This window comes from Drosophila miranda, chromosome 2, assembly GCF_003369915.1.
Source record: "Drosophila miranda strain MSH22 chromosome 2, D.miranda_PacBio2.1, whole genome shotgun sequence".
NCBI lineage: Eukaryota > Metazoa > Arthropoda > Insecta > Diptera > Drosophilidae > Drosophila > Drosophila miranda.
Window position 1 is genome coordinate 4271323 of NC_046675.1, and position 10360 is coordinate 4281682.

Genomic DNA, 10360 nt, shown 5'->3' on the forward strand with positions numbered 1-10360 from the left:
GGTAAAGTGCCAAAGCTTAGCCAAAAGTTTCAAAGAAAGTGGCTTGAAATGTGCCATGGCTTAAAAAAAAGCTCAACTGTCAGCACAGATGTTTAACTTCCGGGTTGGTCTGGCCACCCCATGGAACGGCCCCACAGCTGTGTGGGAGCCTGGAGCTTTTCGCGTATTGCGCAACTCAAATTGAACTTGGGACGGAGACGGGAATTGCCAGAACAGAACCAAAACACACGCAAAAATGGTAAGTAATGCAAATCACAAAATAAAATAAAGCTTATAAATAAACGGAAACTTAAACGCGCGCGCGCACAGCAAAATCCAATTCAAAGGTTGGTCTACACGTTCGGTCAACGCACCTACAGCCAATTGCCGCTCATCGGCGGACCAGCAGCAGCAGCAGCGATAGCAGCAAAAGTCCAACCGATGATGGCCCAGCAGCAGCAGTCGACGCGACAGTCCTCCTCCTCCGTGCTGGCCACGGAGTCCTCCAACAAGGGGATGATCATCCTAAACCGGCCCAAGGCCTTAAATGCCATCAATCTGGAGATGGTGCGCAAAATCTACAAGCATCTGAAGAAGTGCGAAAAGTCCAAATCCCTGCTGATCATCAAAGGCACCGGCGATAAGGCATTCTGTGCGGGTGGCGACGTCCGAGCCCTGGTCGATGCTGGGCCCACGGATGAGTCGAAGAGCTTCTTCCGGGAGGAGTACACCACGAATGCCCTGATCGGCAACTACAAGATCCCCTACATCGCCATCATTGACGGCATTACCATGGGCGGTGGCGTGGGTCTGAGTGTTCATGGAAAGTATCGTGTCGCCACAGACCGGACACTGTTTGCCATGCCCGAGACTGCAATCGGCCTGTTCCCCGATGTCGGCGGCTCATACTTTCTGCCCCGCCTGCAGGGGAAACTCGGACTGTACCTGGGACTCACGGGCTATCGCCTGCGCGGTGCAGATGCCTTTTATGCGGGCATTGCCACGCACTATTGCGACAGCAGCAAGATACCTGAACTCGAGACGGCGCTGCTCAACTGCCCCGATGCGGATGATGTGCCAGAGCTGCTGGAGAAGTTCCATACGAAGCCGGAGAAACCTTTCTCGCTGCAGCCAGTGCTGGAGCAGATCAACAAGAACTTTTCAGCCGATTCGGTGGAGGCAATACTCGAGAATCTGCAGAACGATGGCAGTGATTGGGCCAAGAAGACGCTGGCAGTAAGTACTTGAGCACAAGCCACTTGCTAATTGGATGGGAAAATCGACCCTCGTTACGCTTTTAGCGCATAAATATTTGTAGAGCGCGTATTCCCAGCCAATTAGCAACGACCTCACATAAATTAGCACTTAATTCACGCTCGAGTTTCTATTTTAGACCCTGTGCAAGATGTCCCCCACATCGATGAAAGTCACGTATCGCCAGCTGGAGCTTGGCTCCCAGCTGTCCCTCACCCAGTGCCTGATTATGGAGTATCGGCTGGCCGTACGCCATCTGGAGGACCGTTCCGACTTCAAGGAGGGTGTACGGGCCCTACTGATCGACAAGGATCAGCAGCCCAAGTGGCAGCCCGCCCAGCTGTCGGATGTCACCGAGGAGCATGTGCAATGGTTTTTCCGCAAGCTGCCCGACACCGAGGAGCTCAAACTGTAATGTTGGGTTGGCCTTTCAACCCTTTTGTTTTTGTTGAGCCTGCTAATCCCCTGTTTGTCTTCCGTTCTTTTGCGCCGCTCAACTCCTTACTCCTTCTTTATGCACATTTACTTATTCGCAGTGCCTGATTTATGCATGCATGCATTCCACCTTTTGCCTGCCGTTTTATGCAATATTTTCGTTAACAAAGTTCTAGTTTTATGCAGCCACTTTTTGGCCGCTCAACTTATGGTATACTCTGCAATCTCTGTTTTGTTTTTCTCTGTCTCATTCCAACAGCAAATAATCAACTGGAAGGGGAAATATTCGCGCCTTTACATTTGCCTGTATTTACAAAAATAACGAAACGAAACGTGAAATTTACTGCATTTAATACATATATGATTATATACTTATACATATATATAATATACAATTCGTAGTCTTAACTGAAACACTAATTGTGCCTAAAGAACTATTAGAAATCGTTAACAAGAATAAAGTGAAGTATATGTACGTTTTATGGGCAGCCTCTAGGCCTCTAGGCCGTCGTCCCCTCCTTTAGCTTTATGCTATCCTCAACCATATTTGTGAGCTGCAGCAGTTGATCAAACTGCGTGGCCTGGAAATTCAGTTTGGAGAGCTCCTGACTCCAGGTGGTGACATCCACACGCAGCTGCAGGCGTATCTTATCATCATCCGACATGCTAGCGGAATTTCCAGACGGCGTCTGCGTTGCAGAACCACCACTCTTGACATTCCGTAAACGTCGCAGAGATTCTTCAGTTTTCTGCACCGATGTGAGGACATCCTTGACCACATTAAAGTAGCTACAAAAGTGGGGATACAACGCATATGAAGAGAGTGCTTCTTTTAGTGGAGATGAACAACTTACGCCTTGGTGATATGACTGGCTACCTCTGAGAGGAGCTGCTCCACCACTAGAGCCCCCAACTGGGATTCGTGTTGACTGGCAAACGCTTTGAGGGGACGCAACATCTGCTCCACATAGCCTGAGCAACGAGAAGGCACCTCTCGATTGGTCTTGCGATACAAACGAGGCAAATCATTCACCTGACGCACATTCTCCGTCTCGCATTCGCCGATCAGCAACTCTACCAAGGTCTTCTGTATGCTGGATAGATGGGCACCCAGTGTATCGGCCAAGGAGGCTATGGATTGGCCCAGCACATCGTTGAACAACTTTGTTCGCTGCTGCTGGGGCACCGACTGGATAATAAGCTGCTGCAGTTCGGGCAAATATGCATCCAATTTCCGTATGTCCGCGTGCAGGGCAATCAGCAATTGATGGCGAGTGTAGGACTTGGCAAAGCCGCTGCTCTTCGAGACGGCGATGGCATCAGTAATCCAGCGGGAGAGCCGCAATACAATCTGTACGTTTAGTTTGTAGAATTTGGGAAACACTTCGGGCAGGTAGATACCTTCGGCCCAGCAACGGGTCACTGCTTCTTTGGCGGCATTGAATGTCGACAATTGGTAGGCATTTCCATTGGAATTCCTGTTCAGAGTGGAATCCTGCAAAACGGGTTCCAATTTGGCTTCGAATTGCCCGGCAATTTCCTTCGGAATGAAAGAATACAATTATCTACAAACTTAAAGGCTTTATAGAGCATACCTGAAAGCATATTTGAAAGTACACTGGTAGATTCCAACGTGCCTCAAAGCTCTTCGTTTGCTTGTGCTGGCGGTAGCTGGCCACCGCCTGCTCGCCGCTGCTGGTCAGCAGCTCCTCTATTTTGCCCAGAAAATCCCGTGTGCATTTGTATTTGATGTAAAACACTTCAGAATTGCCCGGGGCGAATATGGAGTTCATGTGCATCTCCAGTCGCTGCTCCACGTCCGACCAATAGCTGTTGACCACAAAATTGAAGCCCGCCAGCTTGTCCGAGTAGAGGGTGAGCCGCAGCAGGTCGGTCATGTGCAACGATATAAAGTTAAGTATCTTGCTGTAAATGCCAGCCAGGCCCTGAGGCGAGTTCTGCAGCTGCTGCTCGCCGATGATTCCGTTCATGTACGGCGCCACAACATCCTCGCGAAAGGCACACTCTGCCTGCGCACAGGCATTGAGAGTTATATAGATGCGCAGGCAACGCTCTAGATGCTCTGGGGCCGAGTTTCGTGCCTGTCCCAGTGCATCGTTGAAGAAACGACGCAAATGCTGATGGAGTTGCGTCTCCAGTTGCTGGATTTTCGTCTGTTGCTCGGCACTGAGGTGGTTGGCGCAATGTTTCTCGTGAAACTTCAACTGTATGAGATCGAGGGCAGCGCGTTCCAGGTCGACAGCCTGTGCGGGTTGATCGCCATCCAGTTTCCGGGCAATTAGATCCTGCAGCTTGCCGGTTGTCTCATAGACCTTCTTCAGGCTCTGCAGACTTCGTTTGGCTTCGCGCAGGTTCCGCTTTTCCTCGAGTTGCGCCCTGAGCTCCGTCACATTCTCTTCAATCAGACTGTGAATGCTCTCGATGTCGCTGCGAAACTGCTCCAGGGGCCGCTGAATCGTCTCGATGGATTGGTCAAGTCCCACCAAATTCGCACTCAGATTCACAAAATCCGCGTAATCCTCATTGATTAGATCAATCATGGCAGATCGCAGTCCCTTTAAATACAGCCCCAGGTTGTCCCGCAGCTGTTCCAAGCTGGGAGCATTGCGATTCTTGTGCAGGAATTCGTCTACCGAGAAATTTTCCTGCTCGGAAGAACTTTAGTAGTAAGAGGAGCCCAATTCAAATGGCAATAACACACCTTCATGAACTCATTTTTGTCGAAACAAAGTTTCTCCGCGGTGCTGCTGGCTCCGGTGCCCAGGTGGACGGACTTCTTGGCCGGCTCATGCATATTGTTTGTCTTAAATTAAATAAATTCTAATTATTTATTGCCACGAACATACGACCAATAACAATGCAGTGCAGCCCTGGCCTTTTGGAGATGGGCTGCACCCGATAGAAAACGAATCGCTTCGAGCACATCGCTAGCATTATTTATGTGTGATTTTTCATTTTCGCCGGTTTTCTAAATTATACATAAACAAAACCATCTCAGAACTATGCCGAAACATGCTGGAGGTAACCAACGTGGCAATGCTCATAAGAAGCGACAGGTTGCTGTGGATGAGGACAATCCCATAGTTCAGGCATTCCGAAATTATTCGATTGAATTGACAACGAAACACGATCGCCATGAGCGTATTGTGAAGCTGAGTCGCGACATTACCATCGAGTCCAAGCGAATTATATTCACCTTGCATTCGATCGACTCGCGTAAGCAAAACAAGGAGAAGATTCTGGAGGAGGCCCAGAAGCGTCTCCAAAAATTGATTGATGTCAACTTTCGGGCCATAGCGTTGGAACTGCGTGACCAGGATGTGTATCAGTTCCGCAATGCGTACTCCGCAGGCCTGCAGGAGTTTATCGAGGCATACACCTATATGGAGTATCTGTCCCGCGACGACAACGACGAGACACCCAAGTCTGTGTCTGACTGGCAGGCCTTGCAGTCGGTGATGCAATACGTGGAGGATCCAAGCAAAGCCAAAGACGAGGGAGCATCTGTCGAAGAAATGGATGTGGACGAAGAGAAAGGCGGCGAGGGGCAGGCCAAGAAGTTTCAGTTCTTCATTGATCCCACAGAGTACGTGCTGGGATTATCCGACCTAACCGGCGAACTGATGCGCCGATGCATAAATTCTTTGGGCAGCGGAGACATCGATACCTGTATGGAGACCTGCAGCACTTTGCAGATGTTTTACACGGGGTATGTGATGCACAAATATATAAGGAATCCACTTTAAACTATATTTATCTTTTCGCAGTTACATCAGCTTGAACTTGCAGCGTGCTCGGGAGTTGTGGCGCAAGATTACCACTATGCGACAGAGTGTCCTCAAGGCAGAGAATGTCTGCTACAATGTTAAAGTACGTGGTGGCGAGGCAGCCATTTGGGGCTCAAATTTCGACCAAAAGCCTGCAGAAAATGTCGATGAGGGCTTCTACTAATGTAATCACTTAAATATTTACATTAAATTTTATTATCAACGGATTAGCGCTAGAATTTAATATAACATTTTAAAAATCTATCAAAACATTGATTAGACCATCCTAATCGTAGTCGTCAGTATTAATGCGCTGGCTATCAAACTCAAGCTCATCGTCCTCGTCTTCATCTTCGTCTATGTCTGCGCCTGGTTTATATTCGAGATCATCATCATTGTCTCCTCCAAATGGATCCTCCTCCTCTTCGTCGCTATCCTCGTCATCCCCGGTCGTGCCCGCCTGCCGCGCGTGTGTCTGCCGTTGACGCAAACGATTCCGTATGTTCTGATCGGAATTAACTATACTGCAGTTTAACTCCGTTCGATATTACTGCACTTCTGAATCTAACTTACAATTTGGAGGATGTGACATCCGTTGAAAGTGCACAGGATTGCGACGGTAGCATAAATTTCCAAAAGGACACCTCGGTGTGCCGAGCGGTGGTGCCGGAAAGTTGGGTCGCGTATAGTCCGCATCACCCGGATGAGCTTCAGCCATGCGGTGAAGTGGATTACGTCTAGGATTAAATGTATGGAGACTGGTTGATATATCTGTTTGGAATTGTTTACCTGTAGCAGCGAATGCCAAAATAGCATGAACTGCGAGTGGTGCTAGAGGACACAATATTTGGTACATTATTTGCTGATTGGCCGTTGCTGGGGGTAGGCTCCGTTTTTACCACAACCGCTGGGGTGGTACTTCCACTATCGGCAGGTTCTACTTTTATAGCGCTACTTGTGCGGGCTGCCGCTGGCACCGCTGCTCCATCCACTGGTTCGGCTTTTATCTTGACACCGTCAGACGTGCTGGACCCGGGCTCTGTTTTTGCAGGAACAGCCATGGGATCTGGATCTGTTTTTGCAGGAACAGCCATGGGATCTGGATCTGTTTTGATGGGTAGAGCTATTGCTTCATTATCGGAAGGTTCTTCCTTGATTTTTGTGTTGTCATCCAACTTTATACGCTTATCCGGGCTGCTTTCATCGTCATTTTTCGCGCCTTCTGTGGGCTGCTTCCTTTTGGTAGTCTCCTGCTCTGCAGGTAATGGCTTAGCCTCTAACGTTTCTGTCACAATAGCATCGATATCCGCAAGTTCGTTTTTGTTAGGAGAACTCATTTTAAACGAATGCGAATGGAAAAACGAAATAAACCAAAATTCGTTCAAATGTATTTCACAACAACACAATAGCGATGAGCGATGACACCCAAACGAAAGGTATCGGATTCGATTGGCATTTATATCGTTGATTTTGTCATACCTAGTTTTATTTACGCTACGCTTGCGCGTTAGAGGAGTTTTGTTTTCTTACGAAAAATGCAATAAAAGCAAGTGTTTAATTTAAGCCAGTCAAGTAGAAAATTGATTCATTAATCGTATAAAATTATGTGGGCATGGCTGAGAGACTTATCGAGCTCGTATTTTTCGTCGGAATATAAAAAACGAGGAATATGTAAAATAGAACTTGAATTCGCCACTCGATAGTTTTGAATAGATTGATTCAAAAAATCGATACTATCGATTGTGCCATCGATGGTTTGACAGAAAAGGTAAGAAAAGGCTTTTAAAACTATATTTCAAGCAAAGAATGTGACATGCCTCAACCAGGCATGCAATCCATCAGCATCGCCAGCCGTGGCATCTGGCTCGACCGCGACGGCATCCACCTCGACCGTCCAGCAGCAGCAGCAGCGGCGCCGCAAAAAGCGTCCCAATTACAACTACAATGGAACCCGCACCGTGGAGGTGCGGCGGGGCTACAATGGCTTTGGGTTCACCATATCGGGACAACAGCCATGTCGTCTGTCGTGCATCATCAGCAGCTCGCCCGCCGAGCAGGCCGGCCTGCGATCCGGCGACTTCCTCATCTCGGTCAACGGCCTGAACGTCTCCAAGCTGCCGCACGAGACGGTGGTCCAGTTGATTGGCAACTCCTTTGGCAGCATACGCATGCAGATAGCCGAGAACTACTATTCGGACAGTTCGGACGAGGAGAACGCCAATGCCACGCTGCAAATGCAGCGCAGTGCCAGGGGCCAGCTGCTGGCCGCCAGTTTGCGCCACAAGCCGCGCTTCCTGCATCACAAGTCGAAGATGCATCGACTGCGTAATTCGCCACAAAAGAAGCTTCCGCCGGATGCGGTGGAACCAAAGCCAAAGCCAGCACCGCCCACAGATCACTCAACGCTTCGGCCAGTTCTGGAGGACGCCCCGTTGGCGAATCTCACTGGCAAATCGGCGGATGTGGCCAATGTGAGTGCCATGGTTCGGGCCGTGGGTAGTGCGGCGCTGGAGTATCGCGTAATTGTGGGCTATTTGGGCACCATTGAAATGCCCAAGCAGATTTCGCACAGCTCGAAGCTGCAGACGGTGCGCTCCTGCATACGGAAGTTGCGGCAGGAAAAGCGCCAGCCCACCATAGTGCTCATGTGCATCACCCCGGACAGCCTCACGCTGCAGAGCGCCAATGGCGGAGTGCTGGCCACCTATGCCTCATCGAGACTGAACTACGTGAGCTCCTCGTCGGAGAGCGAGAATCGTTTCTTTGGCCTGGTCACCAGCGCCGTGCACAACACCCAAATCGAGGAGGAGTACGAGCCAAATGCAGGCAGCGGCTCTGCTGGCCAACACATCAGCATCTCGCACAGCTGCCATGTGTTTGTGATCGACACAAAGCTGATCCCACAGAGTACGTGCTGGGATTATCCGACCTAACCGGCGAATTGATGCGCCGATGCATAAATTCTTTGGGCAGCGGAGACATCGATACCTGTATGGAGACCTGCAGCACTTTGCAGGTGTTTTACACGGGGTATGTGATGCACAAATATATAAGGAATCCACTTTAAACTATATTTCTCTTTTCGCAGTTACATCAGCTTGAACTTGCAGCGTGCTCGGGAGTTGTGGCGCAAGATTACCACTATGCGACAGTGTCCTCAAGGCAGAGAATGTCTGCTACAATGTTAAAGTACGTGGTGGCGAGGCAGCCATTTGGGGCTCAAATTTCGACCAAAAGCCTGCAGAGAATGTCGATGAGGGCTTCTACTAATGTAATCACTTAAATATTTACATTAAATTTTATTATCAACGGATTAGCGCTAGAATTTAATATAACATTTTAAAAATCTATCAAAACATTGATCAGACCATCCTAATCGTAGTCGTCAGTATTAATGCGCTGGCTATCAAACTCAAGCTCATCGTCCTCGTCTTCATCTTCGTCTATGTCTGCGCCTGGTTTATATTCGAGATCATCATCATGGTCTCCTCCAAATGGATCCTCCTCCTCTTCGTCGCTATCCTCGTCATCCCCGGTCGTGCCCGCCTGCCGCGCGTGTGTCTGCCGTTGACGCAAACGATTCCGTATGTTCTGATCGGAATTAACTATACTGCAGTTTAACTCCGTTCGATATTACTGCACTTCTGAATCTAACTTACAATTTGGAGGATGTGACATCCGTTGAAAGTGCACAGGATTGCGACGGTAGCATAAATTTCCAAAAGGACACCTCGGTGTGCCGAGCGGTGGTGCCGGAAAGTTGGGTCGCGTATAGTCCGCATCACCCGGATGAGCTTCAGCCATGCGGTGAAGTGGATTACGTCTAGGATTAAATGTATGGAGACTGGTTGATATATCTGTTTGGAATTGTTTACCTGTAGCAGCGAATGCCAAAATAGCATGAACTGCGAGTGGTGCTAGAGGACACAATATTTGGTACATTATTTGCTGATTGGCCGTTGCTGGGGGTAGGCTCCGTTTTTACCACAACCGCTGGGGTGGTACTTCCACTATCGGCAGGTTCTACTTTTATAGCGCTACTTGTGCGGGCTGCCGCTGGCACCGCTGCTCCATCCACTGGTTCGGCTTTTATCTTGACACCGTCAGACGTGCTGGACCCGGGCTCTGTTTTTGCAGGAACAGCCATGGGATCTGGATCTGTTTTTGCAGGAACAGCCATGGGATCTGGATCTGTTTTGATGGGTAGAGCTATTGCTTCATTATCGGAAGGTTCTTCCTTGATTTTTGTGTTGTCATCCAACTTTATACGCTTATCCGGGCTGCTTTCATCGTCATTTTTCGCGCCTTCTGTGGGCTGCTTCCTTTTGGTAGTCTCCTGCTCTGCAGGTAATGGCTTAGCCTCTAACGTTTCTGTCACAATAGCATCGATATCCGCAAGTTCGTTTTTGTTAGGAGAACTCATTTTAAACGAATGCGAATGGAAAAACGAAATAAACCAAAATTCGTTCAAATGTATTTCACAACAACACAATAGCGATGAGCGATGACACCCAAACGAAAGGTATCGGATTCGATTGGCATTTATATCGTTGATTTTGTCATACCTAGTTTTATTTACGCTACGCTTGCGCGTTAGAGGAGTTTTGTTTTCTTACGAAAAATGCAATAAAAGCAAGTGTTTAATTTAAGCCAGTCAAGTAGAAAATTGATTCATTAATCGTATAAAATTATGTGGGCATGGCTGAGAGACTTATCGAGCTCGTATTTTTCGTCGGAATATAAAAAACGAGGAATATGTAAAATAGAACTTGAATTCGCCACTCGATAGTTTTGAATAGATTGATTCAAAAAATCGATACTATCGATTGTGCCATCGATGGTTTGACAGAAAAGGTAAGAAAAGGCTTTTAAAACTATATTTCAAGCAAAGAATGTGACATGCC

At 48.3% G+C, this 10360-nt stretch overlaps 6 protein-coding genes across 11 annotated transcripts; 3 read left to right on the plus strand and 3 right to left on the minus strand.

The window, feature by feature from the left end:
- The first annotated feature begins 125 nt into the window (after positions 1 to 125).
- Positions 126 to 2143, plus strand: LOC108155122 (3-hydroxyisobutyryl-CoA hydrolase, mitochondrial). 2 transcript variants are annotated; one of them, XM_017285764.2, is made up of 4 exons: positions 126 to 238; positions 310 to 1215; positions 1373 to 1644; positions 1928 to 2143. In XM_017285764.2, the coding sequence occupies exons 1-4, from the start codon at positions 236 to 238 to the stop codon at positions 1932 to 1934; spliced, it is 1188 nt and encodes a 395-aa protein (XP_017141253.1). In that variant the 5' UTR covers positions 126 to 235; the 3' UTR covers positions 1935 to 2143. The 2 variants fall into 2 exon arrangements, with proteins under 2 accessions (XP_017141253.1, XP_017141254.1); XM_017285765.2 differs by having other exon boundaries at positions 1373 to 2143.
- On the minus strand, positions 2003 to 4565 carry LOC108155119 (conserved oligomeric Golgi complex subunit 2). The gene is made up of 4 exons (XM_017285761.2): positions 4391 to 4565; positions 3264 to 4334; positions 2523 to 3208; positions 2003 to 2457 (listed from the first exon to the last, which is right to left on the minus strand). Exons 1-4 carry the CDS (start codon positions 4481 to 4483, stop codon positions 2169 to 2171), a joined length of 2139 nt encoding a protein of 712 aa, XP_017141250.1. The 5' UTR covers positions 4484 to 4565; the 3' UTR covers positions 2003 to 2168.
- A 126-nt stretch (positions 4566 to 4691) lies between these two features.
- LOC108155124 (translin-associated protein X) lies at positions 4692 to 5720 on the plus strand. The gene is made up of 2 exons (XM_017285767.2): positions 4692 to 5398; positions 5457 to 5720. The coding sequence occupies exons 1-2, from the start codon at positions 4692 to 4694 to the stop codon at positions 5638 to 5640; spliced, it is 891 nt and encodes a 296-aa protein (XP_017141256.1). The 3' UTR covers positions 5641 to 5720.
- LOC108155123 (aprataxin and PNK-like factor) lies at positions 5655 to 6896 on the minus strand. Of its 3 annotated transcripts, XM_017285766.2 has the most exons (4): positions 6562 to 6896; positions 6246 to 6528; positions 6030 to 6193; positions 5655 to 5975 (listed from the first exon to the last, which is right to left on the minus strand). In XM_017285766.2, exons 1-4 carry the CDS (start codon positions 6791 to 6793, stop codon positions 5743 to 5745), a joined length of 912 nt encoding a protein of 303 aa, XP_017141255.2. In that variant the 5' UTR covers positions 6794 to 6896; the 3' UTR covers positions 5655 to 5742. The 3 variants fall into 3 exon arrangements, with proteins under 3 accessions (XP_017141255.2, XP_033245628.1, XP_033245629.1); XM_033389737.1 differs by having other exon boundaries at positions 6246 to 6895; XM_033389738.1 differs by having other exon boundaries at positions 5912 to 5961; positions 6246 to 6894.
- Positions 6897 to 7144: 248 nt separating this feature from the next.
- LOC117187328 (regulator of G-protein signaling loco-like) lies at positions 7145 to 8769 on the plus strand. The gene is made up of 3 exons (XM_033389739.1): positions 7145 to 7224; positions 7283 to 8486; positions 8545 to 8769. The coding sequence occupies exon 2, from the start codon at positions 7625 to 7627 to the stop codon at positions 8387 to 8389; it is 765 nt and encodes a 254-aa protein (XP_033245630.1). The 5' UTR covers positions 7145 to 7224; positions 7283 to 7624; the 3' UTR covers positions 8390 to 8486; positions 8545 to 8769.
- LOC117187327 (aprataxin and PNK-like factor) lies at positions 8741 to 9983 on the minus strand. 3 transcript variants are annotated; one of them, XM_033389735.1, is made up of 4 exons: positions 9648 to 9983; positions 9332 to 9614; positions 9116 to 9279; positions 8741 to 9061 (listed from the first exon to the last, which is right to left on the minus strand). In XM_033389735.1, exons 1-4 carry the CDS (start codon positions 9877 to 9879, stop codon positions 8829 to 8831), a joined length of 912 nt encoding a protein of 303 aa, XP_033245626.1. In that variant the 5' UTR covers positions 9880 to 9983; the 3' UTR covers positions 8741 to 8828. The 3 variants fall into 3 exon arrangements, with proteins under 3 accessions (XP_033245626.1, XP_033245625.1, XP_033245627.1); XM_033389734.1 differs by having other exon boundaries at positions 9332 to 9982; XM_033389736.1 differs by having other exon boundaries at positions 8998 to 9047; positions 9332 to 9980.
- Positions 9984 to 10360: the final 377 nt, after the last annotated feature.